This window comes from Monopterus albus, unplaced genomic scaffold (assembly GCF_001952655.1).
Source record: "Monopterus albus unplaced genomic scaffold, M_albus_1.0 scaffold25.1, whole genome shotgun sequence".
In the NCBI taxonomy this organism is placed as follows: Eukaryota; Metazoa; Chordata; class Actinopteri; order Synbranchiformes; family Synbranchidae; genus Monopterus; species Monopterus albus.
Genome location: NW_018127905.1, coordinates 410,766 through 430,131, shown reverse-complemented (window position 1 = coordinate 430,131; position 19,366 = coordinate 410,766). Strand labels below are relative to the sequence as shown.

The 19,366-nt window shown below is 41.4% G+C and overlaps 1 protein-coding gene across 5 annotated transcripts in view; it reads left to right on the top strand.

Moving 5' to 3' along the window:
* Positions 1 to 19,366, top strand: part of afap1 (actin filament associated protein 1) — a 105,135-nt gene that overhangs the window by 44,479 nt on the left and 41,290 nt on the right. For all 5 annotated transcript variants that reach the window (XM_020594870.1, XM_020594874.1, XM_020594872.1 and 2 more), the window contains exons 2-3: positions 12,874 to 13,002; positions 15,337 to 15,419. In XM_020594870.1, the coding sequence (XP_020450526.1) occupies positions 12,874 to 13,002; positions 15,337 to 15,419 (212 nt within the window). The remainder of the gene's footprint in view (positions 1 to 12,873; positions 13,003 to 15,336; positions 15,420 to 19,366) is intronic.

Below are 19,366 nucleotides of genomic sequence, written 5' to 3'. Positions count from 1 at the left end.
GGAGGTGGACACCCTCTCTACCTTTAAGATTAGACTTAAGACGTTCCTTTTTGATAAAGCTTATAGTTAGGGCTGGATCAGGTGACCCTGAGCCTTCCCTTAGTTATGCTGCTATAGGCCTAGGCTGCTGGGGGGCCCCATGATGCTCTGAGTTTCTTTCCCCTCCCCTCCTGCTCTGCTCTGCTCTCCTCTCCTCTCTCTCCCTATGCTTCTATATGCCACCATTACACATTACTAATTTTGTGTCTCCTCTCTCCCGTAGTGTGTCCTCTCTCTCTCCCTGTACCTTTCTGCAGGTTGCCCTGGCCCTGGAGCTCTACGTCTCTGACGAGCAGTCACCAGCCACATCGACCTGATCAGTGTTTGATTGTTGTGTCTTGTTGCTTTCCTTCTTTTGTCTCTCCTCTATCCACTCACCCCAACCGGTCGAGGCAGAAGGCCGCCCACCAAGAGCTGGGGTCTGTCGGAGGTTTCTTCCGTTAAAGGGAGTTTTTCCTCCCCACTGTCGCCAAGTGGTTGCTCAAGGGGGATTTGTTGGGTTTTCCCTATGTAATAATATTGATAACAGTAAAGTCTAGACCTTACTTTGTAAAGTGTCCTGAGATGACTTTTGTTGTGTAATAATAAAATAAAATTTGATTTGATTTGAATACACCCTTACTGTATCTGCAGGGGTTTGTCCAATCTAAGCCCATATTACACAAACTCTGACTTTCTAAGAGTAAGGAAAAAGGTAAACCCTTTTGGTTTTCGAGACTCAGTTAAATGGTGATGAGATAAAACGAGATGGTGAGCACTGATGAAATCTGTGCATATTACCATTGGTTAGGGCCTTTAGTTTTCTTTCACTTGGTCAAGCCACCTCTACAGCTAAAAGGCATTGAAAGCATTACTTAAATAGCTGATATTTTGCTGTGAACTGGTTGTTGCACTGCTACTGTACAAGTCACAGAATCAGACTGGAGACACCAACACTGGTTGGCTGAGACTGAGCACTCATCCTTCTCAACTTATCAGAAATAACACTGTGTCTGATTTTAACATGCTGGACACTATTTTTATTTCACCTTCTTCAGAGAGTAATGACCTGCATTTATCACTTTTTGAAGTTGTTTTTTTTTTTTTTAAATCAAAGCAGTTAAGTGGGTTTGCTGTGTTAGTTTTGACAGCATTTTATCCCAACACATTGTACATATCACAACATGCATTACAAGAGTGTTGATAACATTATCACTAGTTTGTGTTTTTCCCTTTGGTGATGTTTGTATTGTCAGAGAGGCCAAAGAGTGTAAACTAAACATTGTATGTTAATGACAGGTTTGATAAGGGATTCTTTTGGCTATGATGCTTCATGAACCCAGATGTTTCACCAATTTGGAACTGGATCCAAAATAGCACCGGCTATTGGAACCCTACAGTGTATTACACAGTCCAGGTCAACACTGGGGTAGCTCCACTCTGCAGCCATAGGTTTGATAACATGATCCTGGAATGACAACACAAGTGCCCTATATTTCTGAAGTCTCCTGTGTGTAGCAGTGAATTGAGTCCTGCAACAACAGGACCACTGCCGGCAGCTGCAGGGTATCAGGTAGCCCGCCTGTGCTTCTCTGGCAAGCATTTGGTGAAGTTCTGACAGACATCCATTGTGTAGAGGGGTTATAATCACATCTCAGTGGTACAAGATGTAGCGGATCATGTTTTTGATTTGGGTGAGGGTTTAACCAATGTGAGTTTTAAGACAACCAATATGACTTGTACAGCTATGTAATAGGTGGCAAATCCAGTAAGTATATAGGAGGTACAGTATGTTTAGGTTTTTTGGGGGGTGGTAGTTTGTACTCAATGCATATTACTGTACAGGCCAGTGTTTTAACTTTGAAACAGATAATCCCAACATAGTTTCCCCTTTAACCATTTCCATGCCCAAAAATACCTCGTATAGTATGTGCCTGTGAACGGAAGCATTTATGGGACGCTATTGTTATCTAATGATAACTGTAATATGGTTTGATGGAGTCCAAATGTCATTTCAGACTGCAGGTGTTTCATTTAAAATCAAAGTAGTATTAATCAAATTTACAGTGTATATGTAGAACGGAATCTTTTTGTATGTGATCAGAGGTGCAGCCATACCAGAATGTGGCACAACGAAGTTCAGAAGGACATGATGGAGAATGTAGATTGCAGTTGGTCAGTCTCGGTTCCCCATACAGATCCACTCTATTATACTGCACCTTGACTTTGTGATGCAGGGTATCAGGTAGCCCTGAGAGGCCTGAGTCCTGAGAAGTCCTCCAGTTTATGTACTGGTCTTTGTTGGACACTGACTTGCTTGTCTCTCCATGTTGACTTGAGCTGGTGGTGGATTTAGGGGACACAGCAACTTACTCTGTCAAGTCAAGGATCTCTTTCAGCAAGTCCTTGCTCAAGAGCTCTCCCACTTACAGGGATCCACATTTTGGTGTGAAAATGCACAAGTGTCCGTGTTTATTGCCACTTCATATTGCAGCTTTACTTAGGGAAACCCTCAGTCAGCTAGCGATTAAATGGGGTGTGTATGATGTGGGAGGGGGGAATGGATACATGCTGTCACCGTTCTTGGCCCATTTGATTCTCTTTTAAAGTTGGGGGTTGTTTTCTTTTTCTGTCTTGTTCAGAACTCACATTTGCCCCAGTGATGACTGAAGTTTAAAAGCTTTCATCTGTCAGACATGGGAGCCCCTCCTATTTGGTGGAAGGGGAAGACTGATCCCAGGAGAGGAGAGATCAGGAGAAATGAGTCTGTAATCTCTCTGTCCTTCCCTCCAAAGCCAGCCTGTCAGTAAGCTGGCATGCAGGAACAGGGACTTTAATTTTGGGCTCACTAATCATAGCTCTCCTGACTTTACTCCTGTGTCAATTTCCATCTGGATAAACACAAGGAGAAGGATGGGGATCTCGGGCCAAGCTTGAGCACTATTCAGACCCTAATGTATGCCAAATAGCACAGTTTCATATGGCTTAAAAACAACTGGCAACTCACCTACTGATTTAACATCATCAAGCATTTACTATTGGACTTCTGCCTCAGAATGTAAAACAGTTGAAATAGATCTGTTTAGTCTTGGCATTGAGGGTTACCGTGGTAATTTGGATCCATTAGGAGAGGATCATTTCAGATGAGCCTCACCAGACATCTTTAATGGGCTTATTGTAGGATGAGTCAGTTAGCTTGGTGGTGGCGGGGGTATGATTGGCTGATAGCTAATGTAACAGTGGGGATGCAGTGTGTGTGGGACTTCAATGCTAAGTCTGGTAGATTAAGGAGATTCTCCAGTAAACAACAACAAAGGCAAAGATTTGGACAAATAGACACATTTGTGAGCACATACTGTGATTGTATTTCTAATTTCCCCAGGCCTTCGTGTGACTTTGTAATGCTGTGTTCTGACTTGTGTATATAAAGGTTGTGGATAGATCTAACGAAAAGATGCTGCTTGCGTCAGAATGTAGTGAAGGGTGAACCTGTTTACCTGTTCTATGCTATTTTCACCCTCATCGCACTGGACGGTGACATCATCCGGCATTGACCTATGACATATGAGGGACAATCAGTATGTGGAAGCTCGCAGTAAGATGGCTCTTGTTGCCTTGTTAGCACAAACATTTAAAGTACAGTTGCTAATGTTGCTACAGTTAAAGCATCATTATGACGCCATGTTAGTGCTGGGTGGTAAACTGTGTTTTTTATTTACGTATCAGTGCCAACCCACTGGTGGTAGAATTGATGCTAAGGTTGAATAAGCTGTGTTAGCACCATTGTTAACCAACACAATGGAAACTCACGGGCTGGAAATGTGAGCGAAATGTATACAGCATGGTCACAAGTGGCCATGTTGTACACACCTACAAGGCTCCCCCTGCATCCCCTTACCCCCCGAACAACACAGCCCTATGTGTTAAAACACAGCAGGGACTTAGGTTTTTGCTGATCTCGTGAATGTACTGTCACACTCCATCGTAGTGGCTGCTGATCTGGTTCTGTTATATACTGATACCACAAGACAGCTTTTGCCTTAACAAGAAATAACACATTTTAATATCTCAAGATCTCTTGGCACAAGATCTTGTCCCACCCCTGCATTTAAACACCAAGGTGGCAGTAGACAATTGCTGACTTACTTTATATGAATAAGATACATACAGAGAAAAGAAGGTAAAATCAGAAAAATCCAAAAGCTACTTTGCCGTGATAGTTGTGGATTAACATCTGAATAGCTCTTTCTCTGCCAGGTTTTTCTTCACAAACTACAGCAATAAAATCATCATAGAATCTGTAATTGACTTGGATTATTTATAGTTATATTATATAATTAAAATATAATATTTATTTGTAAGTCTTTCATCTATTCTTCTACAAAATATCAGTTAATTTAACCTGTTTACTATGTGATTGCCAAGTGTGTTCTTCTCTTTAGTGTTCCAAATTGTTGGTGAGTTAATAAGACCCAGAAAATCTAGAAACATTTCACTATATAGTTTTTATTTGTAAGTCTTTCATCTATTCTTCTACAAAATATCAGTTAATTTAACCTGTTTACTATGTGATTGCCAAGTGTGTTCTTCTCTTTAGTGTTCCAAATTGTTGGTGAGTTAATAAGACCCAGAAAATCTAGAAACATTTCACTATTTTTGGACACTACCTTAAAGTCACTGTCCGCCCTGATACCAGATCAGATCCATGCATCCACAGCATATAATGATTCCATTAACAACTTGGTTGGATTGTTATGAATAATCCCATTATGACTCAATAGGCTTGTAACTTCCATAACCTTACTAAATAAAATGTTCTGTACAATGTGACACCCACTTTTCACACCCAGGCAGCTACTATTCTCAGTCCAATCAAGGAAACCACAGGCCACTATTCCCACCAGATGTTAGCATCCCAAAGATGGAGCTTCTGAGTTCCCCTCCGACCCTTTACTCCATCTCCCTTTCCTTTGCTTGTGGCTTTTAGTTGGGCACCCTCTAATTATAATTTTTAAGGAGATACCAAATGGCGCATCATCACTCTCCCCAAACACAATCTGTCTTTAGTCCTTTTCTCCCACCCCTTATATCTTCTGTAAACCTCTGTCACCACTGTCCTATCCCCCCATCTCTAATCCTTGCTTCTTTCCCTTTTCTTCAGATCAGGGCTTTGTAGATGTGTATTTGTGGTTTGGGGAAACATCTGCTTGCATGGTAAACCACCTGTATCGTTCAATAGCGATCAACCCTGCTTTGTAATGTTTGCTTGGCATGTCCAGTGGAACGAAGCAAGCACACAAACCTCATAATTACAGACCTGAGAAATGGGGTGAGCGAGACAGCTTGTCTTTCATCATAAACTAATGTAGCATCACCCATCCTCTGATCTGTTCGTAACTCTCCCTTTTCTTTGTGTCCGTCCAAGTCAAGGTTTTACAAAGTCTTTATGAAACATCTATGACTGGTAATATTGCATGGCTTTACAGCTTTTCACCAGCAGTGCACACCAGTGTACCAGTATATTAGACTTCTCCTTTTATAGTGTAAGATGTTTAAGATTTGTTTTTGTAACCACAAGCTTTAACAAAAAAGTTTTGAAATTAAGGAAAGAAGTGCATTAGATGCTTTGGTCAATATGAAAGTTCAAATGAGGAGCAGTTCTCATCACAACTCTCTAAGCAGTAGAAAGTAGTTTTCATTCAACTGTCAAATGAATATTTAAAATGTTTAAAAAAATGGGAATAATTTGTTTGTATCAGCTGGAAATGATGTTTTTCATTATAACTAAATATATCAGGAAAAAAAACATTCCCCAAGTGTATATTGAGCAATTTTAGAAACATGACATCAAAATACATCTACTTATTAAAGAGTGTCATTCAGTCTTGAAATGCATGGATGGATTGATTTCATGAACATGTAATTAGCATATTATTTATTAGCTTTTAATTGATGAAACGTTACCAAGTCTGTTCTGTTCAATCAGGATGAGGTTTTCATATTTCTTATTGTCCCATCAACAGTCCAAAACCCAAAGACATTCAGCTTAGAAAACAGTATTACTGCAAGCATAATCCCTTAATTGACTTTGATTTTTGGTGGAATATATACTTGATTTTGCTTTGCCTAGTAGTGAGGGCTCTTTAATCTTAAGAGGGTTTTCCCGGTTTGTGTTTATTAGCTTTGGTGAGAAGAAGAATAAGGCAGTAGTATAGACCAGAAACCTCATACACCAAAGATCATCCTTTTTGGGGTTAAAATGATAGTAATGTGTACAACTTTACCTTATTGTTTGAAAAATATTCTGCCCCTTTTCAGTCGGTCTTCTGTATGTAGGGGATCCTATTTTAATCATGTGTAGATTAGCCAGATGAATGCCTTGCAGCGATACCCCAAAGTGTTTTTTGGTGGCTTATTGGAGGCAGCAATTGCGATGATGCCAGACCATAAACCAACCTCAGTTAAGAACAACCACTGCTTTACTGTAACGCTCAGCCCACAGTGCCATTAAGTTTCCCAGAACCACAGTGCTCACCAAGGATGATTGGCTGGTTGAAAGTTAGCTCATTAAGTGCTTCAGGCTTTTCATGCATCCACTGGCTACATCCACAGTCCTTTAAAGGGTGGGGGAGGGATTTATCACCTGCGACAGAGAAGCATGCCAGGGGCTGCTACCTAGAAATGGATGAAGTACTGGTACCTGGACCTCCAGGAATGCACAGCTGGAAACAGTAGTTGTCCCCAAATCATTTCATGAGAACTGGCATAATGTGAGATACAGACAATAGACCATTTGCTGATGTGTCTTTAGATGCGGAGTTAAATATGTGCTGTAGCTTTACTTTACCAAATGATTCCCTTTAATTATATTCCCAAAATAGCCACCTGAACAGGTTGTTTGGTTGAGTACCAAAGCTCAGTTTTTTGAGGAAAATGTTGCAAGCCCAGGGTGAGATCATGTGTTTGTTGTCCCAGCCAAACTTGATTTTGTTGTTGGCTTTTGGCCTTTTTAAGTATTCTGCACCGTTACCAGTTCATTTATGCTTATGGCAGTGTCATGTCATGCCTCAGCTAGGCCTATGGTTTGCCATGGTATGAGCAGGGCTACTTATGATGTTGGTAGTAGACATGTTCTATGGCAGTTTGCAAGGTTAGGAGAGAGTCAGTGTTGATGAGATATAAGCACCATGATACTTTGACTGTACAGCTGCCTCCAGGGTTTCCCTCACAGGTACAGTTGTGAAAACAAAGTATGTTGTTGCCATCATGTCAGTCAGGTGTGCTGTACTGTTTATCATTTGGCATTTTTTTGTACAATTTGCACTCAGAAACCTCAGGTAGCACATGCTCGTTTCCAATTGCACTGTAGGCATCCATGAAGAGACAACAATCAGCTGCTTTTGAATCAGAATAAGATGTTTAACTTGATGATCATAAGGCAAGAGCTTTTTAGACTAAGGTTTCTAAAGGAAAATGGACATTGTCCCTTGATGAACATTAAATCAGTGTTATTTGAAGCATCTGCCGTTGTATGCACCTGTATTTGGCAGCATTTACATTTTTTATTATGCATGCTGATGATTCCCTGGTTAGTGGTGTAGGGATTTTATTATTCCTGTTCAAATGTTTGCACACACTGTATGTATAAAAATATAAATGTCATGTGTTAGTAGTTTTACATCAGACAAGAAAAATAGTCCAAAATATTATAACCAGGAAGTGTGCTGACAATTCAGCCTGGAATGTAAACTTTGCATAACATTATACCCTGGGAAACAACAGTGTTGATTATTTGTTGAATATATATATAAAAAAATCCCAATATTTTGAAAAAAGCGGGATACTTAACAAGCCAAACGGCATTGGACAAATGATAAGATTTTCTCATGCTGCCAGAAGAATGTTGATCCCAGTTCATTTCTGGCATCATGAGCTTTTAATCCCAGATAAAACCCAGAGACCTGACCTCACTTATCGAAGTCAACTGACTAAAAGCCCATGATTATTTAGGAGCGGGGCGGCTTTATTTTGATGGTTTGCAGTAAGAGTGGGCAGGACACATTTTTTCAAGGGAAATCTCACTCTGAAGTCAGAGAGAGAAACTGGATACATTTTAATGATGTGTGATATTTGATGTTCAGTTTATGAATGCAGGTTAGTCTATGCATATGTGTGTATGGAGGCAGATCCCAACCTGAAAATTGTTAAATGCCCAGGCTTAAACAACAGCCTTGAAGTGTTAAAGACGCTGCTGGTAACAAGAAACCTGAAACACACAGAGAGTGGGATAGTGTCAGCTGTGTTCTGGGAAGAGGGCAGAAAGGCCTCCTCCCTCTAACCTGACTAAGGATTTTTGCACTGACAACAAAAAATGGAGCTGCAGGGTCTTAAGTTCTCTATGAGACCCAAACGTGACCCAGCTGCCTGGCACAAAGCCACAAACACACCTCACCCAGGAAAACCCGCTTTGTTCAGAGTGAGAATACCTTGCAGTGAAACATCCCTCTGACCTGTTTAGATGCTTTTAATGGGTTTGTTTTTGTACATCATTTGTCATGCAGGCTTAGTGCTGACACAGAAGATGTGGTTAGAAGTAAACCACACTGCTCAGAATACATTTCATGTAAATAGAATTGATAGTATATAGTACGCATGTTAGCAAAGATCTGAAAACAGAATAAATGTGTTTTGTATACATGTACAAGAAAATGTGTTCTTGGTGTCTAAAATGTACAGAAAATGCAAAAGTACATACACGTTTGTATGTATAGGAATACCAGAATTATGTGGAGATATGGTGGAGAGTTGGATGGAGAGAAAGTGAAGTTGGAGTGAAAGACAGACCAAGGAGAAAATGGAAGTGAAGGAGCTGAATGATAGACAGTGGGAAAAAGAAAGAAGTAAGTTTTAGAAGAAAGGGTGTGGGTGTTGTGTTTGCACGATAAGGTATTTTTCTGCTCACCCTCAGGCCTTGTTTGAGGGTGGTCCTTCTCTCTCCATGCCACTTCTTCTTACTTTGAAATCTTTGGTGATCTGGAGACCTGGCTTTAGGTTTTTTTTAAACGACACACACACAGGTTTAGCATGTCGGCCCCACCAGTGGAGGTGAAGTACTGCACAGGTTGCACAGTGCTCTGTGAAACACTAAATGGTGCAATAAAGAATGCTTGGCTGTTTTTGCTGTAATACAAAAACAGGCATGGTGAAAGTGATCTGACTCTGTAGAGTTGCACTTAAGGATATCAGTGCTTTTCTGTTTTGCTGATTTGCTTTCCTCTAGAGACCGATAGAATGGTGGCCATGATTTATGAAACGCCCATCTGACCAGTGAGGCTTAAAGATGCTTCAAGTCCTAGAGGAGGTGTTACTCTGTTATTAGAGACAGTAGTGTATGATAAATGTACAGTACTGTGCAAAAGTCTTAAGCCACCATTAGGTTTAGATTTATTTCTTTATTAAAATATAACCAGAAAATACAGGATATACATACACCTTTTAAAAAACCACAGCATTTCTAGAAGCAAATGATTTTTGTGCTTTGTAATACTGTTTAATATATTTTCTAGTTGTTTTATAGTAAATAAAAATGTTGAGTTATCATAACATTGCTTAAACAAGAATTCTAATGGTGGCCTAAGACTTTTGCTTAATAACCTGGCCAACAGTCCAAAATTCAAGTAAGCTGAATTACTACTATAAGATGATATGACAAAGAATAGCAGAAAATCCTTGCATTTTCTAAGTATAACCCAATACATATTTGCCATTTTTACTTGGAAAATTACTCTGGGAATATGGTGAAAACCGGATCGCCAGGTTAGCTGAACTTATGTAGAAAAGAAAACAAGCTACTCTACATATTGTTGATGTACTGTACATGCGCACAGTTGTCCTGTGCAAACACAGATTGTTAGCAACACATACAAATTTGACCTCTGCTTTTACTTCCCATTCAGTCATAAGAACATTAGTGAGATCCAGCACTGATGTCGGGTGAGAAGGCCTGGATTACAGGCAGTGTTCCAGTTCATTCCACCGGTGTCGACTGAGGTTGAGGTTGGGGCTTGTGCAAGCCTCATGTGGTCATATTTATATATATGAAACTTTCTCCTGGCTGCGTTACCTTTTACTCCCTTTTTCTTTTTTCTCCTTATTGGACTCTAACACCAACCCTCCATACTGCCCTCTCTCTTCTGTAGGATAATCAGATTAAGGGAGGAATGTGTGAAAGTGGCTGTGTATCCAGCTGTCCAATAACCAAACCTCTCCTGCAGCTATGAAGAAGAGAATTATGGTCGCAATCCAAACCTATATAAATGTCTACGGGAGAATTCATTGTCATAAGACTGAGACACTCTGATGAATCTCCTCCATCACTTGCCAGCTGTCTCACCTGTTATAGGTTCATCACAGATACCTGTGTGATAGACAGAGTGACTTATGATCAGATCTGGTATTATGGCATGTTTTGAATAACATATAAGAGATTTGTTGCATCATTGTAGAAATCTGGCATAACACAGTGAGAACATCCATTCTTTTCTAAAAAGCTTTATGGGTACATTGTAATCCCTAACCCAAGTCCAGCATGTAAAAGCGGGTGGAAGGCTGGTTAGTTTTAGACTGCTGGGGCATTTAGCACTTGGGTCAAATCAGTAGGCCTTCTGTGCTTCTAGTCCAAATGTTAAGTAAGCCAGTTTAATATGATTATGTAAAGAACATAAACATATCACAGCTAACTTGTGGCTGAGGGCTTCATCTTTTGTGGGACTTTGCTCAATTTATGAGCATATATTAAGATTGCACAGTTCTTGATTTAAAGAGCGTCATGACTTCAAAACTTATCAGAGCAACATCTTTACTGCATACCCCAGGGTCAGATTTCCATGCTTCTGTGACAGCTTGAGAGGCATGGTGATGTACTGTGTATGGCTCCCAGTTTGGATGTTTGTTTAGTCTAGACTTCCTGCTAGTTTTCATGGCCTTGAACTCATCATCATACTGTATTCTCTTGCAGTGGTTTTAGGTAGTTGTATAAGTCTGTGGCATTAGCCTGCACTGCTGCCACTGAAACAAAAATATCAGATAAAGTTTCACGTGACAGACTGTGACCCATCCTAAGTTTTGTGTTTTAGTTGGAATTGAATGAATTTCTTCTTCTTCATATCACTTATTTGGTTTCCTTGATTGCTTGTTTGACACCACAGGTGTGCTCGCTGATCCAAATATGGCAGAATAGTTGAGATTCTATAGAAGTATGAAATATATAAACCTGACGCACAATCAGGGCTTAAAAAAATGTCACCTAGAGTTATTTCTGTTACAGCTAAACATTTGGCCTTAGTTGGCGCCTAGTGAACATCCCCTTGCTGAAGTATCCTCGATCAAAGCACTAAGTATGACCTTTCTGTAGGAACTTTCAGGGTGCAGTCAAATACCAGAACAACAAAAGGAACCAGCAAGGACACGTTTTTAACCTTCCTCAATAGCTACAGTCAAGGTGACCTTAGTGAGGCACTGACCCTCCACCTCTTCAGGGTCCACGTAACCTCAGTGTGACGCTGGGTACAGAAAAGAAATTCTCAATGTCAGTTCTTCTTTATTACATAGAGGGTAAATGAGTCAAAATGAAGTGTCATCATTAAGTCTATTTGCCCCCGTTCAATGTGCCTCTGTTTTCCAGTGTGATATTGTCACTTCAGTACAATCGTATGTTTAAAACAAGCTTGAGCTGTGTCAAAACAGGCCCGGACCCTCAGCCTTTGAGACTTGTGTGTTTTCTGAATGTCTATCCAGAGTGTGGTAGCTACAAGTCACGCTTATGAATCCAGTCTGATTCCATCCATATCACAACAAGCTCTCAGATATGAGTGTGTGAGGCTGTACAGGCATGAACACACAGTTAAATACTGCACACGCATACCTCAGCTTCTAGCACTGTACTGTGTTTGGTTTTCTTCCTATTGTTTTGCTCTGAGTGAGGAGGCAGTGTATTCTCCACCAGCAGCTATAACTCTGCTGCGATATGTCCGTCAGGTGGGTTGCCAAGTCTGTTCCAGCCTGCTGGGGCTTTGTGCTGCACTGAATTGCTGTTTGGTTTGATGATTGATTGAAAGCTCAGATTTTCCATCTCTTTTCTGGCTGCTCATTTATGGGTTATATAACTGTCATTGCTTTTGTTCAATGTCTGTGTAATTTTGAGTTATAAGCAGTGTGTTTTAACTAAAACATACTGTACAGATTGAATGATGAGCAGTTAATGCTGTTACCTGGGTCTGTGTGTAGTTTATTTGTGTAAGGGGTTTGATGGCTTTCAGGGTATTTTAGCTGCTGGTTCTTGTACTGGTTGTTAAAGAACAAGGCTGGTGATGGAGGTGTACAGTTTTCATTTTGTCAATATATAAGACTGATAAAAAGACCACAAGCAGCGCTGTATGTATCCTACTGTGAACATAGTTCCACTGTTCTAAAGCCAGAATCTGAATTAAGGTCCTGTGCATCACATGATGTGATGTTCCATTCTGGGGAATAAATGGCATTAAATATTGTGCAGAGTGATCACAGTTTGTAAACAGTGTATGATGTTGTGGTGCATAGTCTGGTAGTTTATTTTGTACTAAATAGGGTGATGGCACACGCTACAGTGATGTTCTTCATGTCCAAACACAGTCCATTAGTGTTTCTGGTGGTGGACTGTGAACAATGGAAACAGTGGCCGTCTAACCATGGTCTGTCACCATTGGAATTTAACTGTCCCCTTGAGTTATGGGATGAAGTTGTGTTTGTGTGATGAACAGCAGTAGTGTCTAAAAGAAAACTGACCCGATTGTAACAACTTGTGTCTTTATTCTGCAGCGATGGAGGAGCTAGTGTGTGAGCTTCGTCTGTTCCTGGACCTGCTGGACAGGGAGTATCTGAGTGCTGGGGTCCGAGAGAAGAAGATGCACCTCTCCAACATCCTCCACAGAGTCCTGTCTGATAAAGGTGAGATGATGAGCCACAATACACTTAAACTCTTCCAAAACATTTTGCTTCGCTTTAAGGCCACAAGTTAGTGGAATTTGGACATGGTGGAAGTACCAGCTTATATCTGAATGTTCTGATACTTTTGCTTTTGCTAACTCTCTGCAACTTTAATCAGTTCTGGTGACATTTAACCAGCACTAGGGAAGCACATTCTCATTTTTTTTTTTTATTTCTGACTGATAGTTGACACTCATTAATTGATCATTATCAACAAGATTCAAATGCTTGGCTATTTAGATTGGATAAGTGTCTGTGACCCTTTACAAATAGTATTAACAATTATTACTTTATTTCCATAAGTTTATTTTTACATGTGCAAACATGGCATAAACACCAACAGCACATGAACCTGAACAGAATATTACTGTGAACGGAGTAAAACAGCCTAGTAGAATAGCTTCTGTGTGCTGTTGACCCGAGGCAGCTCATGTTACTTCAGGGCTGTCATATTAGATGCCGACCATGAATGTTACCTCCTTTTAAAGTACACAGTTTAAAGTAAAATGGAACACTCATAGCCTATATTTCTCTGAAAACTGCAGGTACTGCACAGACCTTAATTGTGCAGGTAAACCTGAGAACCACGACTTCTGTGCCCTGGAAGGAGAAGTGTATGATTGGAATTGATATAACTAAACTGAATATGGTTATTAATTATTTGGGACCATCTATACTTTAATTTTTGTTGCTTCTGGGGGAGTAAAAGTCTCTTTTGGTGGAGCTCTTTGTCACCGCCCCCTGCTGTTGTCCGCTGTCCAGGTGAGATACAGCGCATCTCAAAACCTATGGAGAGGGCAGAAAAGTGTGCTGGCAGCTAGGGTTGCAGAGGTGAACCGGTTTCATGGTATACCATGGTATGAAAAGTGACAGTTTTCATACATACTGTTGCATTCAGATATTACCAGTATTGAAGAAAAAAACACAATGCTTGCACACCTTTCTTCCCTGACGGCCTGTCAGACTCCACACGCACACATGAATGGCAGAGATGGCAGAGAAGGAGGCTGATTTCAGAAAACTTCACCCACCAAAAAGAAATTAAAGCCAGCAGTGTGAGATTACTTTGGATATAACAAAACAAACACTTTTGAGAATAATTTTTCCACATTGTTCATTCGCTAACCTCTGACTTATAAAAGGACTCGCACTGATTCTGATCTGACCCCAGAAACACACACACACACAAACTTTACCAGCTCACACAAATGTGTCTGTGTGTGTGTGCATAAGTGAAGGTACATCCTCTTTACACCTCTGTTTATTCTTTAGGGTTAATCTAGCACTCCAGTCCAGCTCAATCGATTGTCACAGTCACTTGCAAAAAACCCCCCCTCTGTTTTCATTTGAGGGTCCTTGTAACTGAAAGTAGTAATTGTGTAATACCGTGAAACCATATTTTCTGAGATGGTTATCATATCATGAGAAGTGCCAGTGTTGTGTCAAGATCTATTCCCCCGTTGAGATGTTTCCCCTAACCATAACCACAGAGGGGGTGCTACTGGAAACCCAGTTTTAACAGAAGAAATGCATCTTGTTTGTGGAACTGAAAAAACCTTAGAAAAAATCAACTGGACTTAGATTTTTATTTTCCAGTTGATTTTTTCTAAGGTTTTTTCAGTTTACTATGACCTGGATGACTGAGAATCTGCACAGACTTGTTTGGGGAACAGATTTTGCCACAAGACCGGTACACTAAAGAGTAAAATGCAGAAGTGCTGGTACTGTATACCTGTGCGTGCCGGCCCACTTTGAGCACTGAGATTTTCATGGAAACACACATTGAAATTTCCAGCGCAGAGAGAGCTGTAATGAAAGCCTCCTCCTCTGTTCTTGGCTTAATAATCAAACCCCCCCCAAGAGGTTAACAAAACAGAAATTTATAGCCTACTGTATTTTTCAACTAGCAAAATGCTGTGGGGTTAGTCTGTTTACTGTGAGACCCACGGTGGGGAATACTCAGTCCAATGGTACCGATGTCCCAGCCCAGGAATGCAAAGATAGTGGCCAGCCTGGGGAAGCCTGTCTGATTAGTATTCCACCATGCCCCCCATGAGTTGATATGCAAGCCGTGTAGTCTTACAGTAAACTAACATTTTTCTAACTGATAGAACTATTCGGTTAGAATTCTTATTTTTGGTTAAAGGTGTGCATTCCTAATCAGCAGTGGGTAAAGTAGACTGTGTTTGCTATGTTGGGACACAGTTTTAATGTCAAAAAGCCAAAAAAAGGGTGTCAAAGTAGCTTTTCCCCTAATTGCAGCTACATTTTCTGTCACTTCCTCCTTCTCACCAGAGCCTTCATTCAAGTCAGAGATCCACAGTGGTCTGCCGGCCCCACCTCAGATGCCCCTCCCTGAGATCCCTCACCCCTGGCTGGTAAGACTTCTGTCCTGTCCCCAAGGTCTATAACTGTACCTTGTCTCCTACTAAAGCTGACGAGTCACAGTCAACACAGCCAGTATTTAATTCTATAGAAACTTTGCCAGGAAACACCATAATCCTTCATGCTCAGTTTCAGATGTCCCCTGAGACCGAGTCATTAGTTTTGTAGGATGTAACCATACCCTACTGTACTGTATTATGATCAAGATAAACATTCAGTATGTGCTTTGTATGTACAGTTGTTTGCATCATTCCCAAAAGTTTTTCTTTTTTAATAAATCTACAAAAATGTCAAAAATTCTGTGATTTTCTGTCAATATGGGGTGCTGTGTGTACATTAATGAGGAAAAAAAATGAACTTAAATGATTTTAGCATATGGCTGCAATATAACAAAGAGTGAAAAATTTAAGGGGGTCTGAATACTTTCCGTACCCACTGTATGTGTGACCTCAGAGCACCTTTCTTCATCTACCAGCCAGCTCAGTGCCACTTTATTTCCAGGTCTATGTCTTGTCTCCTTTTCTCCAATTCTGGCATAGCCAAGCTGTTGGGTTACCAAAATTTTGACAACTGTTAGGTGAACAACATAACATTTACTTATTGTCAAGGCATTGCTGACAAATTCTGGGTTGAGCAATGCAGTGCAACTCATTTGTAGGTCATATGACTCAGGGTGTGATTTATGCATGACATATCTTTAGAAAACATCACAAGTAAATGATGTCTAGTTGCATGAGTGCCAGATTTGATAAAATAGTGGGATGTGGAAGCCATGTGAGAAGTGTTTTACTGCCACTTGTAAACCAGTAGGAAGGCTAGTCATGGCTTCAGTATGTTTTCCTGTCTCACACTGAGCTTTGCATCACCCTGACAGTCAGCAATTACTGCAACATCTCTATCAAAGCTCTATTGCGTGTGTACTGTAAGTGACAGAGTGGGAGTGATATGAGAAGCATGAGACCCAGCATGTGGAATAACAGGGAGTATGTGTGTGTGTCATTCATGCCAGAGCAATTGTATGTGATGGAAAGCAGGTGGCTGTGGCTCACAAAGCCTTTTCATGATAACAATAAGCCACAACACCTTGTTCAACATCCTCCCTCACACTCACACAAACACCCGGAGGCACGAAGCCTTACAGTTCAGTTCGTAATTAAAACCAGTCCACAACCTCGGCCTGCTCTTGTGACCCCAGTGTGTGTCTGGAAATCGCAGCCGAAGTTTTCCCGGAAAACTAAATGAGAGAGGTGGAGTGAAGTCTCTGTCTCTAAAATTATCATCTGTTACCTCTGCTCCTGTCTTTGTAGTAATTTTTCCATCCTTAAACTCTTGACCAATCTTGTTTTCAGTATTAATGGTGCCACCACAGCAGTGGAAGTTACCTTTGCCAAGGTAACACATGCTAAGTGGAAATGTAGCACACATACTGTACTGTACGTCTAATAAAAAAAACAACTGTACACGTAGCATCCAGTATGTGCATGGTGTGCAGAATAACAGGAGTTAAGTACAATTCTCATAACTATACTTTGATGGAAACCCAGCTACTGTCTTCTATTTTCCTCCAGCTCTCACTCTCTTTTAAAGCTTCTTTTGCTGTCTTTGTTTTGCCCTGAAATTACCATTCATTACATTTCCACACTAACCTCTGTCCAAGCAGAGGAAAAAAAAAAACTTCTGTTCTGTTTCCTCCCTCCACTCTCCATTCCTTTAAGTTGTATTGATGTTGCCTGCAGGAAAAACAGGATAGATGAGTAAAAGAACAAACCGGGTGGAGACTGCAAAAGAGCAAGGCGTGAACAGGACAGGGAGCAAAAGAAAGAAGAGCAATATTTAGTATAGCTAAAACTGTTTATGCAATTTTAATGTCAAATGTAGTCAATTTGCGGAGTAGAATATTTTATAAAGAAAAGTCATGAGTTACTGTGGGTGAGTTAAGTTCAATAAATAGAGGAGAGAGACCTGGTGGAAGAGATGGGGAATATGGAGGAGGAGGAGGAGGAGATGGCCTGGGCCACGGTCTGTCTGTGACCCATCAGGGCTCAGTGTGAGCCAAACCAACACACTGCAGGACTCGGTCTGTGGCTTTAGAAGCTACATCAGTGCTCTGTCAACTCCTGAGCCAGTGGCAGCCATTTTGATTACTCACTGTTATATAAGGAAAAATCAGTTTAGTCTAGCTCAGTAGATTTACAATACAGTTGTAACCGTTTATTGAAGTGACAGTATTATTGCACTAATCATAAATTACTCAAAAATTAAAAAAACATGGATAGACTCAACATCTCATTTACAAAATGTTGAGCTTGTATCAGTCACAAAGGGGGAAGTAATCAAATTATATGGACCTGCATAATGCATTTACTCAATTTAGAGTTGTTCTGCTGTTCATCATGCACATCCTGTACCTCCTGACACGCTCTGAAATGTACGGTGTATAAAAGGACATTGAAATGGCTAACATTAGCTATTGCATTCACAAGGACTAACCTGGCAAAATGTGAACTTCTAGCTATTGCTCAGGCAGAAACATTTTACAATACTTATGTAAGCAAACACTTCTAGAATCTGGTTGTGGTTTGAGTTTGGTAGGAGGAATTTTGAGCAAACTAAAATTATTCTAACTGTATTATCCATTCTAAAATTATAGCAAAGTAATGCATGGATGGATGTGTTGCTCATATTTCTCATTAGCAGTGCAAACATGCTAAGTTCATCTCACATTTTAGGTGTAGTTAGCTCTTTATATTCTTTTGTCACAAACGGAGACATTCGAATGTAGTACATAAAGATGGAACTAATATTTATTTTCATTGTTGAATCTTTTCTCCTGTGGGCCCACCACCTGCAGGAGGATCCGTAAGAGGCTGGTGCACAGTGGATTGGGCAGCAGTCAACGGCAAGGGCCCCGACAACCCGATCTCTGGACACCGAGACTAGCCCTGGGGACATGGAATGTCCCCTCACTGGTGGGAAAGGAACCCGAGCTTGTGTGGGAGGTTGAGAGGTACCGGCTAGAGATAATCGGGCTCACCTCCATGCACAGCTTGGGCTCTGGAACCTTACTCCTTGAGAGAGGCTGGACTCTCCACTACTCTGGAGTTGCCAGTGGTGAGAGGCGGCGGGCTGGTGTGGGCTTGCTCATAGCTCCCCAGCTTAGACGCCATGTGTTGGAGTTTACCCCGGTGAACGAGAGGGTCGCTTCCCTGCGCCTTCGGGTCGGGGATAGGTCTCTCACTGCCATTTGTGCCTACGGGCCGAATGGCAGTGTGGAGTACCCGGCCTTCTTGGAGTCCCTGGGAGGGGCACTGGAAAAGGCCCCGACTGGGGACTCTGTTGTTCTACTGGGGGACTTCAACGCCCACGTGGGCAGCGACAGTGACACCTGGAGGGGCGTGATTGGGAGGAACGGCCCCCCCGATCTGAACCCGAGTGGTGTTTTGTTATTGGACTTCTGTGCTAGTCACAGTTTGTCCATAATGAACACCATGTTCAAGCATAAGGGTGTCCATCAGTGCACATGGAACCAGGACACCCTAGGCCGGAGGTCGATGATCGACTTTGTGGTTGTTTCATCTGACCTCCAGCCGTATGTCTTGGACACTCGAGTGAAGAGAGGGCGGAGCTGTCAACTGATCACCACCTGGTGGTGAGCTGGATCCGATGGCGGGGGAGGAAGCTGGACAGACTCGGCAGACCCAAACATATTGTGAGGGTCTGTTGGGAACGTTTAGCAGAATCCCCTGTCAGAGAGATCTTCAACTCCCGCCTCCGGCAGAGCTTTGACCAGATCCTGGGGAGGTTGGAGATATCGAGTCCAAGTGGACCATATTCTCCACCTCCATTGTCGATGCGGCCATTCGGAGCTGTGGCCGTAAGGTCTCCGGTGCCTGTCGTGGTGGCAATCCCCGAACCCGGTGGTGGACACCGGAAGTAAGGG